The sequence below is a fragment of the Prosopis cineraria genome, unplaced genomic scaffold (genome assembly GCF_029017545.1).
Source record: "Prosopis cineraria cultivar Desert tree isolate PC_DT_omini unplaced genomic scaffold, ASM2901754v1 PC6, whole genome shotgun sequence".
NCBI classification, from domain to species: Eukaryota; Viridiplantae; Streptophyta; class Magnoliopsida; order Fabales; family Fabaceae; genus Prosopis; species Prosopis cineraria.
In genome coordinates, this window is record NW_026555337.1 from 7,170,864 (window position 1) to 7,184,721 (window position 13,858).

A 13,858-nucleotide genomic window follows, 5' to 3' on the forward strand; every position below is an offset into this window, starting at 1 on the left:
ATTTTGCTGTTTTGAATTTGAACTCGAGGCCTTGGCAGTTTTTGGACATTAAACTTCTCCTGAAAATCAATTTTATGGGGTTAATGTCTTAAACATTTTGTTTGCCAAACGTCTCGTGTGTAACTGAAGTATTAATCCATGAACATTTTGTTGTTTAATGTGTGAAGCATTAATCCATGAACGTTTTGTTGTTTAATGTGTGTGTAACCAAAGCATTAATCGGTGATTATGACCCAGCGTTTGTGTCTCCATCTTCGGACTATATATAGCCCCTAGGAGTTGACAGAAAGTGAACAAGCCTCTTGAGTTTTCAAGGTTCTCTCCTCATCCCATATTCGTTGCTTCGTCGCAGGAAGTGCTTGTTTAATCTTAGGGAACTGTCGGTCCATCGTCCAGGTGTGCCGAAGTAGTTCTTAAGGACAGTGTCCTTCCGAACATAACTCAAGCAGTTTGAAGTTCGCTATTCACGTTTGCCGCTGGTGGCGCCTACAGTATTCACCTAATATTAAACGAAATGCATCAGCATAACTCACATTTTTAATAAAATTGAATGAAGGCAGGTTTGTGAAATAATTATCGCTTTTTTTAAGACTAAAGTTATTAATTACCTTTGACTATGCTCCATGATCTACATAATTCAGTTAAAAGAGTTCTATATATTTAGAACGTTGGGAGTATAATCCATGTACTTAATAAAAATTTTAAATTTTTTAGGAGATAATTTCCTGTAGGATAAATTTTTCTGTATCTAGATCTCATACTGTCATACCCATGTGCTAACAACAAACCTGGAATTTAATTTTTGTAAAATAAAATTTTGAATGAAAATAAAATAATATAATGTCAACAAAAAATTAATTCAGTTGATTAAAAGTTGACATATATCACACGAAGATGAATTCAGATCTACTGGTAGATAATCTATTAATGTTTTTATAAGTATTATTTGGGTGGTGAGGTATATTCTAATTTTGGCGGTCTCAAAAAACCCAACTTGGCTAAATTTTGTAACAAAAGGGAGTAAAATTGTATAATACAAATTAGTAACTTTGAAAAATGGGACAAAAATTATATCCCAGCTGTAAGGGGAAAAACATCCATTGATTAAAAAAAATTGATTATACTATCATTCTACATCCTTCCTTTTCGGAGACACAACATATCAACAATAAAAAGAATTGTGTATGAACAATAATGAAGACTACCGAACTACTGATCCCGAAGATGGCTTCTTGTTGTTGTAAACCAGGAAGCTAATCCCAACAGGGATTTTCGTCTTCCATTAGTGAACGATATTAGTGGTTATTGCCTGGCCTGATGTCAGCTCCTGTGAGGTCAGTTACTGTACATGTAGTTATGAACATTATTTTTACGTTGAGAGTGCCACTTCCAAAGCTTGACAAAGGATACCCGTTCAAATCTTTAATATGGAGGTGGTACCAAAATTATGGCCTAAAATTCTATGGACTCTCATCATCTGAACTAAAGTCATCCATCCTCCTATCTGATAGTCCTGAAAGAAGCTGCTTATTCTTCGGTGGTGGGCGAGTGTCAGAAGGAGGAGCCTTAGAAGTCTCTTGTTTAGGAGCCATCCCCGCGGCGGCGGCGGCGGCCGTCTTCTTCTGTTCAACTCCAACCTCCTTGCATACCTTATCCAGTATGACCAAGAAGTCTCGTACGATCACAAACAGTCGCAACCCTTCATCCCTCCCACTGTTCCCATGGAAGTAGTCACCTGTACTCTTCACCAAAGCTGTGATCCTCTTCTCTTCTTCCAGCAGACTCATTATAGTACCTTCAGCATTCTCCACAAAACTCTCCACTGTCTGATAAAACCCTCCTCTACTTTGTTCATCTAACTCCTTAAGGTCTCTGTTGTAGAACTCTTTGATTTTCAAGAGAGAATACCCAAGTCTTGCAGTGGTTCCTGTTAAAGCATCAGCATCTAAAGCTGCTGCTTTCTTCACATTCTCAAGCTCACTGCTCAATCGTGATACCACCTGAAGACCGAGTTCACGATACCGCTCTTCAGATTCAGTGGAGACTTCCTCGAACAGGTCATCTGTTTTAATGCTAGAGAAACTCTTGCTCTCTTTGGCCCCACGAACTGCTCGTATGCCCTCAGATCGGATTATCTCTTTAACAACAAAGTGTAAGAGTGTAGTTTTGCCATCTACTCCTTTAACATCAGACAATTTAAGGAGCGTATCAAGTTTAAATGCTTGTGCACCACCACGGAATGTTCCATCATTCATACGGTTACCAGTTTTGAGAACAGCTTCTAGAAGCTTCAGGAACAGCCGGCTTCCTTTTAGTTCTCCGCTAGCAACCTAACATATCAGATGAAGGTGAGTTGAGAAGTTTCAAACGAAGGGGATTTTACTCAGTGATTGTGTATAAATTATCATCAGCTGGCATAGAACTTCCAAAATACCCAGTAAAGAGCACAGCTAATAAATTCAACATGTAAGGTAAGGAGTCATAAAATAAAGATATCCTACCTGTAAAACAGCAAAGGCATCCCTGGTGAAGGTGAGCTCCTCTTTAAGAGTACCCATAAAAAGAAGTGATTCCAGTCGTTTAAATGCAAATGGAATATCAACAAGGGCCTTTAGGAACCGGTCAGCAGGCCCAAGTTGAGACAGGTTGCCACTGAAAAGTCTAAGCTTAAGTTCCTCCTCAGATGTGGGTGACATCTTGAGCAAGGATTGGATAAATTCTGGGGGAAGCTCATTTCCTGATCATCCGAACAGAAGTTACAAAACTTTCTTTATACAAGTAGAAGCGAACACATTCTATTGTAATCATGTTTTTCGTGCTTCCATGTATTACTTTTCCTGATAGATAAACTTTTGTCAACTTACCACTCAGAAAAGTTTTAAAGAAAACAATGATTTTTGTTTGGTCAATATTATAGTAGTTATCTATGTTACTGAAAATAAACTATGCATGTAAAAGGCAAAATTAACTTCACAGAAGCGCACCATGCTTACAATCTACAGACGTATTTCTCATGGAAAAAGTCAGTAGTAATGTGGCTGCGTTCTCATGAATATATGTCATTGGTCAAACAAGGAAGGTAGATTTACCGGATGCCTAGCAGCATAAATTACTACGGCAAAAAGACAAATCGGAAAAAAAAAAATCATACTTTTGAACAACTAAAATACAAAGAGTTATATAACCACAAAGAATTCACCGATTTTAAGTTTTCACAGATGTGAGGACAAGTTTAGCTGTAGAACTCCTCCCTATTATGCTATACCAGCGTTGGAGATCTCCATATATTTGAACCGCTCACCAGAATTTTCGCACACTTAACGTCAAAGAATTTCCACATGTACCTAAAACTCTTAAATTGTTATCTAAACTCAGATTAATCTACTTCTATTGTAATCTATTTGTAGAATCTCATATCTTAAATAATCATAATGATAGCATAAATGCGATGGCCTATCCTCTTCAGCGGGGAATGATGCATGGTTTCAAGACTGCACATCATAGCAGCATACTAGCACAACTTGGGGTACTAAAGTTCTGACTTCTAATATCTGGCATCAAGACTAGAAATACTAATTCTGTAATAAGGAGCTTATGGTGTCAATTGTTAACTTTTACAGTCCAACACATCACAAAACTACAGAAAGCTTGTGTGCGTCATCCAGGAAAACTTAGCATTATTCTTGCTAGATCAATAAATCTTGAGGGAATATTAAAAGTTCAAAGTAAAACACCTTCACGAAGTGCATCACAAACTTCTTCCATGGTCACATTCAAAGCTCGCAATAAAATTGACAGATTTTGTGCTTTCTTTGAGTCAATGATCTGGATAAACTGAGGTGCCTGTTCCATGGAGGCAGATCTTTTCTTGGCTTGACTTTTGCTTTTATCTGTATTGGTATAGCCAAAAAGTGTCTCCATCATTTCTTCGTCAACCCTGTCAAAGTATTTTCCATTAAAACATTAGCAGCTAGTGTTAACTCATTAATCATGAGCAACAAAAAAGTTCATGATTTATTTATTCCTTACTGGAATGATCCTGCTTTAAGCTGATTCCAAACCATTGTTTGATCTGAGTTGGCTTGAACCTTATCCCAAAAAAAGGGTTTTAATTTGGCTTTAGTAGCACCACCTTCTGAATCAGCAGCTCCTCCAGATTCTGCGGCTCTTGACTTCTTCTGTATAACTAAAGGGCGTGGACCCTTTACACCACCAATTGGTGGAGGTGGTCGAGGAGGACCTTTACCACTCTGAGGAGGTGGTGGTGGTGGTGCACCAGCACCTTTTCTGGCACCAGGTAGTGCTGGAGGTGGTGGAGGAGGAGGTCCAGCAGCAGTTTTGGGTGGCTGTGGAGGTGCTGGAGGAGGAGGAGGAGGAGGAGTATTGGAATTACCAGAAGGAAGCTCAGGGGGAAGGAGATCTGGCCTTCCAGGTGGAGGTTTCAAAGGGCTGATTCCCACCCTGCCAGGAGGAGGCTTCAGGTCAAATGATGGTCTGGCAGCAGCATCTGTACCAGCAAATGCTGGTGAAGGAGTTTCCTGCACATCAGATCCAACGGGAAAATTGCCGTTAAGACATGAGGTCCTTTTGTGGTCAATTGAATTATTATCATGTGAATGAAACCCAAATTTCTGATATCTTACTGAATTTCCAGAAGCAAAATGGGGAGAAGAAGAACCTGAAATGCCAAAGTCAAATTTATCAAGACTTCAACATTGTGCAAGAACTGTTCATTTTATTAGAGTTATAGGTATTAATGCTGTTAATATACTTTGGCAAGCAATCTAATTTTGTTTTTGGTCAGAGCTATGTAATCTAGCTAGCGTTAAATTATGGTTGACTTCCATCCTAAATTACGGCATAATAATTGCTTATTTTTCAAAAATATGAATAACAGCATTACTCAACGTTTCAGTACTGAGTACGTTAATATTTCTGCGCAGACAGAAACATCAGATGATATGTACCTGTAGAAGAGTAGTCACTCCTGCTCACACTGAGAAGGGGCCTCTCGTCATATTTTCTAACTTGGCTTTTGCCAGCACAACAGCAACACAAAACACAGAGCAGTACCACTAGTAGCGTCACTGATGCGCCAGCTGCGGCAACAGCAATTATAACCATGTTATTATCACTTTTCTTTTTCTTCTTTTTATATTTTTTCTTATCTGCATGTCCTTCGGATTTAGATTTATCTTTAGCATACATCACCGGTGCGGGAGGTCCCCTTTTTGAAGTTAAAGATCCAGATTTCTTTGGCAGTGGAGATTGTGGTTCTTGAGTGTGGATATATGATTTAACTGCATGGCCAGGGCCAGGACTTGGTGGTTTTGATACATGTTGAGACAAGCCCAGACCCAGATTTCTTCTAGGATCATTGGATCTGGAATCATCATCTTCATCACCGGATACACTTCGGAGTGGAAGATTATTCTTTCTCAAACAGTGAAGAAAGATTTGCTTCAACTGAGGATGGCAAGCATTAATCAATTTTTGAATGTTTTCTTGTGCCAAAAATTGAGTCTCTGAACCAATATCATTGGTGCAACTGGATGATAATTCAGGTGGAAAGCATAAGTCATGATTTCTAACTTCTTCCTTCAATTGAATCAAATCCACAGAGCAAGTGGACCGTAATTGCTGTACCTACAGTCAAGAAACTATAGCTAGTTTTAGGGTCTGCCTACCAATTCTTAGAACAATGGTCCCTCCCTTAACACTGTTCCCTCATCCCTCAAATGATGAAAGCATGAAAGCAATCGAAGCCCTGTAAATTTAGTGGCAATCAAGCACATGGCCTTTGGAATAATTACTTAAAACATTAGAAACTTATCTTTGTGTAAGTCAAGAGTCCATGGTCATGCAAATCTTGTAGAAAGCAATTGACTTTGAGTCAAATCTGGTTCAAGCAGAAGCGTATATGCATTAACTGATTATATTAGATTTTTGCTGTATAAGAGTAGTTCTGTGTCCTTAAGTTTTATGTCTCGATAGGCAAATTGTTGAGTCCATCTGTTGGCTAATCATGCTATGGATTTGATTGGTAATTTTCACTCTTGATCAACCTCCATCTCACTGTAGGGAGGTGCATGAATGATGATAAAAAGCGGCCATCTACTTTGAGTTAATTGCATCATTTTTTGCATTAATGCTGTCACTTTTTTGAATTAAAAAAAAAAAAGATGATGCTATCTTTCCAATTTAACTCGCACAAGCATACAGAATTGCAAGGCGCATGGTATGCCACAAAGATCATCTGACATACTATCCAATAAATAGCACGTTCTCATCCAGAATGAAATTAAATTTTATTTTGGAATACCGAGCGAAAATCTTGATTATTAAAACAGAGTCGATAGAACTACAAGAAAGAAAACTGTAAATCAAATAATATTTAAAAATATCCAGATATTGAAAGAAGGGAAATATTTAGCTATTGTCCCTGCAAACAGCAATTAGAGCTAGTTATAGATGTGTGTGACTTGGTATTAGTTTAGGTACTAATTAAGGCCTCAACATAAAAAGAAAAGCCTCCACCAATTATCTTGATTGATGTCCAGAGGAATTTAAGCACAGGAATCATAATAATAGGCTGCTTCAATGATCCTCTTCATATGATCTGAAAGCATCCATACAATTTCACCCATCTCATATTGGAGAAGTAGGATCTTCTAGTCTCTGTGCTGCTTAAAAGCTAACTTAATGTGTCAACTAATGGCACTCCCTTGAATTGGTAAGAAAAGTCTGAAATACTTTATGTAATCTGAAGCCTTAAGTAACTTCCGCTCATTCAATATCACTGGGTGACAGTTTTTAGCTCGCAAAAATTTTTACGGCCACCATACAACTGAGGGTACGGGCCCAGAAGGTTGTCTTTTTTCCTTTTCACTTCACCAGGAACGGTGGTTATAAGATGGCAAATTTGCCAAAGACTATGACTAGCAATTCGCTGAAAAGGATGTAGGGAAGTCTAAGAATAACCGGGATGGTCAAATGAAACTAATGACAGGCCGAGACAATAAAGGTGAGAGCCACAAAATTCACGGCAATCTCGAAAGACTAGTGAATCCCATCATCCTATAAAGCGTAATGGGGCCAATCCATTGTCAACGGTTAAGATTACAGAGACAAGACTTTTGGGGAAGAAAAAAACGCAACTTGTCATTTATATGTGTTCTTGCAACCATTATTTTCACTGTCAAGTCACTCAAATCAAAACCTCAAATAAGTGCATGCCGCTGCTAAGGAAAACAACAAAAACGAAACATAATCCATATATAATGATACTAAAAATAGTAATATAAAGTTTTTGCATGCCCGTACATTTGCATCACTTTTTAAAAATTTAATTGAAGTTAATCTTCTGCCATTCGCTTTATTTTCGTGTTCAAACGAATGCATACTTTTATGGTAAGGGAGACTTCTCTTCAACAATTTCAATTGAATTCTTCTCAAGATCACTAAGGAATAAACTTTTAAATGCATCTCGGAGAAAACATAGCTGGGACGAAGTATTATGGCACACGTAAAACAAAACATAAGAATTAAAATGGGGAAAAGAAGAGGCATAGAAGAATTTGAACTAACAGGGCACCCGGATCTGTATAATAAATAAGTGAAAAGGTCTCACCGTATCCTCGTCCAACAATCCAGACGTGGGATCAAGCAGCTGGCAAAGGAAGTCTTCCTGTGTTTCCTCCGAATCTTTTGAACAACCTGATGTCGTGAGAAGAACCAACAGAATGCAGAAGCTAGCCTTTGAAATAATAATCATCATTCCAATTTCTTAATTTGCTTCTCATTTCACAAAACGAGCCAACAACTGAAGCTTTGATTTCTGCTCCTTCATTAAAATCCCTATTTCTGGCTCGCAGAATCCGTGAAACCACCCAGTATTTTCGATGAAGACTAGAATTCTCGAGCGCAATGCAGAAAAAAACTTGCCCGGAAATTTTCCTCTTAATTTATCAAATCAGATCACGTCGCCTCCAATTAGAAAACATCGGCAAACAATCAATTAAACCCCCAAAGACAGTTCAAACAATGAATCACAATTTCACCTAAAATTTCCTTGCGATAAGCAATGCATGAGCCAGGGCAAATGCAAATACTAACGCCAACTGAATCTCTCCTGGTAAAAGTTTTACAACATCAGGCTCTGCTTCTGACCAGATCAACCGAAAAAATAAAAAAAAATCACATGATCACCGGTTATGGAACTAAACGAAACGCGGCTTGATTGAACCTAAAATGTTGATAACGCCAATAAGTGTGTGCAGAAAGAATCAAATGAAACTGCAAAAAGAATGAGGATTATGATCACAATGTATTGTACAAAATGAAGTTTGTAAATCGCTTTTTGGGTAACTGCAAAATTCTTGGCGCGCGAATGGCCGTCCTAACAATGATTTTTGTTAGTTAGGATAATGGCGGCAACTCTGAGACACAGGTATCTTCTCTAAAGCTTATTTTTCTCTCCTTTTTCTTTAATTTTCTTGCAATTTCTAAAGTGGGAGTTTTGTGGAAATCTATTTTTTTTTTCTCAGCATTACTAATTTTATTGAGCAAACAAGAAAGTCTATAAGCCACAACATTACATTTTGAAATTGAAACTCATTTCCTCTATCTTTGGCAACATTATTCATTGTCAAAATAAGAAATTAATTAATTATCATGATAAAATAACTCCTCCACTTGCTTTTCCTGAACACACTTAGCTACATTATGTTAATTACTCTAATTAATGGAGCCATTAAAAAAGACTTACTCAATATTTGCTGATCAATATTTACTGGTTACTGCTTATAAGTCTTCTGATTTAATTGAGAAAACCCAATAAAAAATTGAAAATACTCGTGCCAGTTGCAAAGCCCATTTAGTTCCACTTGTACATCTACAAACCCATATCTAGTATGACATATTTTCTTAAATTTCATGCAATACAAAATACTCACATTAGTTCTTTTAACAAAAAAGAAAAATTAAGTAAATCCAGTAAAGTATAAGATAAATAATGCTCCATCCAAAAACATCGTTAATTGCATTCCTGTGCTTATGATTTCTAGCTATCTTTCAGTTTTATCAATAATTTGGGCAAAAAAACAATATACAAGTTTTGTGACTTCTGTGCTTTTTTTTTTTTTTTGGAGTCTGATGAGCCACATTTTCAAGTCTTCAACTTTCTGGGGCCTAAAGACTTCACGTGAGTAACGGGCCTGGTTCAGCCCATGTTTGACCTTATGATCACAAAAGCCCAAAATCAAATCAATGATCGTCTACAGATGCTGTGAACAGGTCAAATTCATTATATAATTTTATTTGCATTTTGATATTTTTTTCAATTTTAAAATATGATTGAAATAGAAAAAAAATTCGAAATGTTCAAATCAAATCTAAACAGACTAAATTACTGCTGTATTGTTCCATTTTTATCGATGTTCTCAAAGAAAACCAAGATTGCAGTGGTAAAAATAACGACTCTATGGTGAGAAACCGTATATTGAATGAAGCGAGAGTTTGCAACGCAGAAGGGGATCGTTCATGTTCGTGTGCTAGCTATTTGTTCCCTTGTTTGGCTTCACACATGTACACGTATTTAATCTCTTGTCACTAAGTTATGGCCATGGATGCATTCCATTGCCTAGATAGTTCCAAATGAACAAGAAAGCAGAGCAAGGGTTGTTCTTGTTTGGTAATATTTATCCCAACAACGTATGAGTGAAGCGAGAAGTAACAAGATAAAAGAACATGGGAGTCACAGTAACAGACAATAAATGTCGCGCGAAATGTCAGAAACATATCACGCCATTATATCACCCTCCTCGTCTTGTCTCAAATGGGTCAATCATTTTACGTCATGCTCAAATCCGGACCACACTCTGGGATTTTAACCAATCCTTAACATCACATCACCGCCCGTTGATGAAGAATACCCCAAAAAGATAAAATGGAATTTCAAAATGGAGATGCGGGGTATCGATCCCGGTACCTCTCGCATGCTAAGCGAGCGCTCTACCATCTGAGCTACATCCCCTACGATGGTCAGTTGGTTTCTTTTGTTTAATTTATTCCAATGTTCTCATCTCAAAATTTCAACCACAATGGGATGGGAAAGAGACAAGTGTCGAGCCCCTGTGAAGTGATCATGCAGAGGCGGTGGATAAAATAAAACGAGTGGGACGTTAAATGCCGTTTAGCTTTTTCCTTCAGGCAAAAGGTTGAGAGGCAAAAATTGTCGTTTAGCTGAGGAGAAATAGTGTTTGTTCCGAGGGGCACGAACAGCTTCTTGTTTTGTTTATTCAGTTCCATCGTCAAGGCTAGGACCCTATCATCTTCAAACTTCTTATATTAAATTATTAATTAACTAATTAATGTTTTCTCACCCATCCCAAAAAAAAAAAAAAAAGGATTGGTCAGTGTTCGCTTGCTATACAGTTCAATGAAAGGCCGATCATGTTATCCGCAATGAACAATGACAATTGAGACCCGGCCTTTGCAGGCAAAACCAGAGATAGAGCCATCTCTAGATCTAGCACGAGCGTGTTCTTGGGTTGATTAATTCCATTTATTATAATTAAATTAAAGCAAATTATTCTCTTATTCTTTGAGAAATAGTTAAATTATACGGTTGTTATTATTATTATTAAAAATTTATGCTCTTTTATTTAGAAATAATAAAATGAACTGAACTAGGTTTTATTATAATTACAATTACACATTAATTTACAATAATACTTATGTCATTGTTTTATGTCACATATAAAATAAAACCAGTCCAAGTAAGCATTTAATATATCTTTGAACGCTGAATAGCCTGAAAATAGTTTTTTTTTTAATTTATATCTCATTAGGTTTTAAATCGTTAAGCTATGATGAAAATATAAAAATGATTTTTTGATAATATTAAATTATTTATATGAAATATAAAAATTAATATTGACTGTATTAATGTGAATAATTAATGCATTTAATGAATTTTTTTTAAAACTATTTTAAATTATTTTTTAAGCGAACAATTAATAAACACGACTCATACAGCAAGGTGGCATTATTATTAGGAGCACTAGTGATTGGCTGCTAGCAAGATTTATCGTTCATCCTTTGTGACTGAATCAATTTTTTAATTAATATAATGAATATTTATTATTTCTTATAAATGTAATTAAACTAATGGTGACATGGTGAAGTGAAGACCCGCAGGTGCTCAAGCTTGCAGGCCTGCGAGAGTGCAAACTGCAAATGGATGTTGTAAACATTCTGTGTGGTTTCTTAAGAAGCATTAATAATTAATGGGTTTTTCACTTTGTCTCATACACAACATTGGTTTTGTTAAACTAATAATTAATAATAACAACACAATTAAGCCAAATTAAGTGGATAACCCTGTTGATCATGTGTAAGTCTACCAGACCAATAATCAACATAATAATTTATACTGGTTTTATTCCGGCAATTATGGAATCACTAAAATAATGGCACATTATTTGAAAACCCAGTTATGAAATTCAAAATCCCATTTAATCACTGAAGATGAGACCCGAAGTAAAATAATTTGAAAATTATGGAATGTTGATTACTAATAGGGAGGTTACATATATTTCGTACGGAAATCTGGTCTGACAATACAATGAGAGTTATAAATCATCACACCTAACTGATGTCTGTGGTGCATCCTAAGGGGAAAGGTGAATAACTCCTAATTAGTTAATAATTAGATTTGTGAGATGAATTGCTTTTCATACTTGAACCGCTATATTGCTTCCTAATCCAGCAACCTTTCTGTAAAGCAAAACTTCATCAGACAAAGAACCTACGTTTCAACCCCAACATAATAATTAATTAATTATCTTGTCCCTTAGACGATACTGTGCAAGATCGCCAGTTCACCACGAAAATTCCAACTTTATGTTTTTTTAAAGATAATTATTTAATCCTTATAATTTTAACTCAATTGAAACTCAATTCTTAAATTTTGATTTAGTACAACCCAATCTTTGTAATTTTTATTAATTTAAAATATTGGTACTTATATTTTAAAAAATAAAATTATAAAAAATAAAAGTATTATTAAAGCTTAAAGACTCTTGTTTTAAATGATTAAAATTATGGATTGGATTGTACTGAGTCAAAGTTTATGAAATAAGTTTTAGCTCAGTCAAGTTTTAAAGGTTGAGTTATACCAAATTAAAATTGAAAAATCGAATTACAATTAAATCAGTTATATAAAGATTAAATGATTAATTTTTCTCTATTTAATCACATATTATGAAAACATGACTATTTATATATAAAAGTCTTCATTTCCAGTTTCCAGATACTTATCAACATGTTTAAGAGGTGGTGCATCAAAAATTGTGGCTCCTGATATTTTACAAATCCAACTTCAAATCCGTAACTACTTTGACCAATTTCTAAGTTTGATACCAAGTCAATTTCTCGATTATCAAGTTGACTGATTTGACAGGATTTTCTTTAAGAAACGTTTATGAAAAAATCATAACAATTTTTTCCTTCAAAATTCAATCAATTTTTCTACCCACTAGAATTCTGTGATTCTTTCAGTTACACATCCACATCGGCGTGATGCTTTCCTAATAACATGTGCGTGTGTTTTTGCAAACTTGTGGCTTGCTGGGAGAAAAATAAACATTACTTGAGTCTTGAATCGATTGCCACTGATAATGATTTCCTTTCTTTGGTTTTTACCGATCGACACTAACATCACTAACATAGAATCGGGTGTCGTTCTCTATAAAAGATGATATGATTGAAAAGCTCTCTCATTTAGTTGCAGACTATGTCGATATTGGTTTATGGCGGCCTTGAGGATGGGCAGAAGGGATGTGGAATTCTATCATCTAATGTTTGCTGATGATTTTATGATTTTTTACTGTTTTGCGAAGCCAATGTGGCTCACATGGAGAATGTTTTGAAAAACACTGAGGATTTTCTGTGAAGTTTTATGCAGAGGTTGAATTTTGCTAAAAGCAATGTTAATTTCTCCAGGAATGTGGATGAGAGATGTCGTGAACAAATCTGAAGTGTCTGTGGTTTAAGCAACAACAGGAGCTAGGGCATTTTTTGGGTTTACATGTGGTGCAGGGCAGAAGAACGAGAGGGAAATTCCAATACCTATTGGATAAAATTTAGAGGAAATTGAGTGGCTGAAAAGTTGAGCTAACTCTCTTGGAGCCCAGTGGCATACAAATTCTAATTTTGTAGTTCTATTGATTAGTTACATTATTAAATTTTTATTATAATTTTTTTACCCTCCATTAAATGTTAGAGAAAAAATATGTTATTAAAATATATATATTTATTAAGAATAAAGTTGAGAACTTATTAAATTTTAAGATAAAGTAATGAGTTTTTAAATTTTTTTAATATTAATAAAATATATTAAAAATAATTTATAAATAGAATCAAAGAAATAAGTAAGAGTGGTCGCCAGTTCCATTCATCTTGTAGTTTCAAGCTGTTAATGCACGCCCTTATGATTAAAAAAGTAAAAAAAAAAAAAAAAAAAACTGGTATAGCCATGGTATAAACAGGAAGCAAAGGGCAAGAATTTTGACGGGTGAGAGGGAAGAGAAGTCAATATCAATAGTGCAAGTGAATAGCGTGAAGGAGGCAGAGAAAAAGGGAAAGTTATGAGAAAAGGACTCCAAAGAATGAAGCTTAGCACCCAACGAGTGAATGGGAAAATCTAACTACTTTACTTCATCCATGTGACCAAATTTAATGCTCTTTCTTCTTTTGCTGTTCCTCTGTTCTGCTCTGTTTGCTCATAAAGCTGCCTCCCTTATTCCTTTGTTTTTTTTTTTCCCACATAAAAATCAAAGGGCAAATTCTTCACTCC

At 35.7% G+C, this 13,858-nt stretch overlaps 1 protein-coding gene and 1 non-coding gene across 2 annotated transcripts; both read right to left on the minus strand.

Annotated features, from left to right (window-relative positions):
• Positions 1 to 858: 858 nt before the first annotated feature.
• Positions 859 to 8,407, minus strand: LOC129312728 (formin-like protein 5). Its single transcript, XM_054955410.1, has 7 exons — positions 7,631 to 8,407; positions 4,968 to 5,646; positions 4,644 to 4,678; positions 4,030 to 4,538; positions 3,735 to 3,937; positions 2,502 to 2,737; positions 859 to 2,330 (listed from the first exon to the last, which is right to left on the minus strand). Exons 1-7 carry the CDS (start codon positions 7,775 to 7,777, stop codon positions 1,461 to 1,463), a joined length of 2,679 nt encoding a protein of 892 aa, XP_054811385.1. The 5' UTR covers positions 7,778 to 8,407; the 3' UTR covers positions 859 to 1,460.
• A 1,553-nt stretch (positions 8,408 to 9,960) lies between these two features.
• Positions 9,961 to 10,033, minus strand: TRNAA-AGC (transfer RNA alanine (anticodon AGC)). The gene has a single exon. It is a non-coding gene; the product is annotated as a tRNA-Ala (tRNA).
• Between the last annotated feature and the right edge of the window lie 3,825 nt (positions 10,034 to 13,858).

Excerpts from the sequence above, each read along its gene's own strand:
- LOC129312728 (XM_054955410.1), bottom strand. The coding sequence starts at position 7,777 with ATGATGATTATTATTTCAAAGGCTAGCTTCTGCATTCTGTTGGTTCTT. Across the intron at positions 3,938-4,029 it reads CTTAAAGCAGGATCATTCCA|GGTTGACGAAGAAATGATGG; the intron begins GTAAGGAATAAA and ends ATACTTTGACAG. Across the intron at positions 2,331-2,501 it reads ATGCCTTTGCTGTTTTACAG|GTTGCTAGCGGAGAACTAAA; the intron begins GTAGGATATCTT and ends CTGATATGTTAG.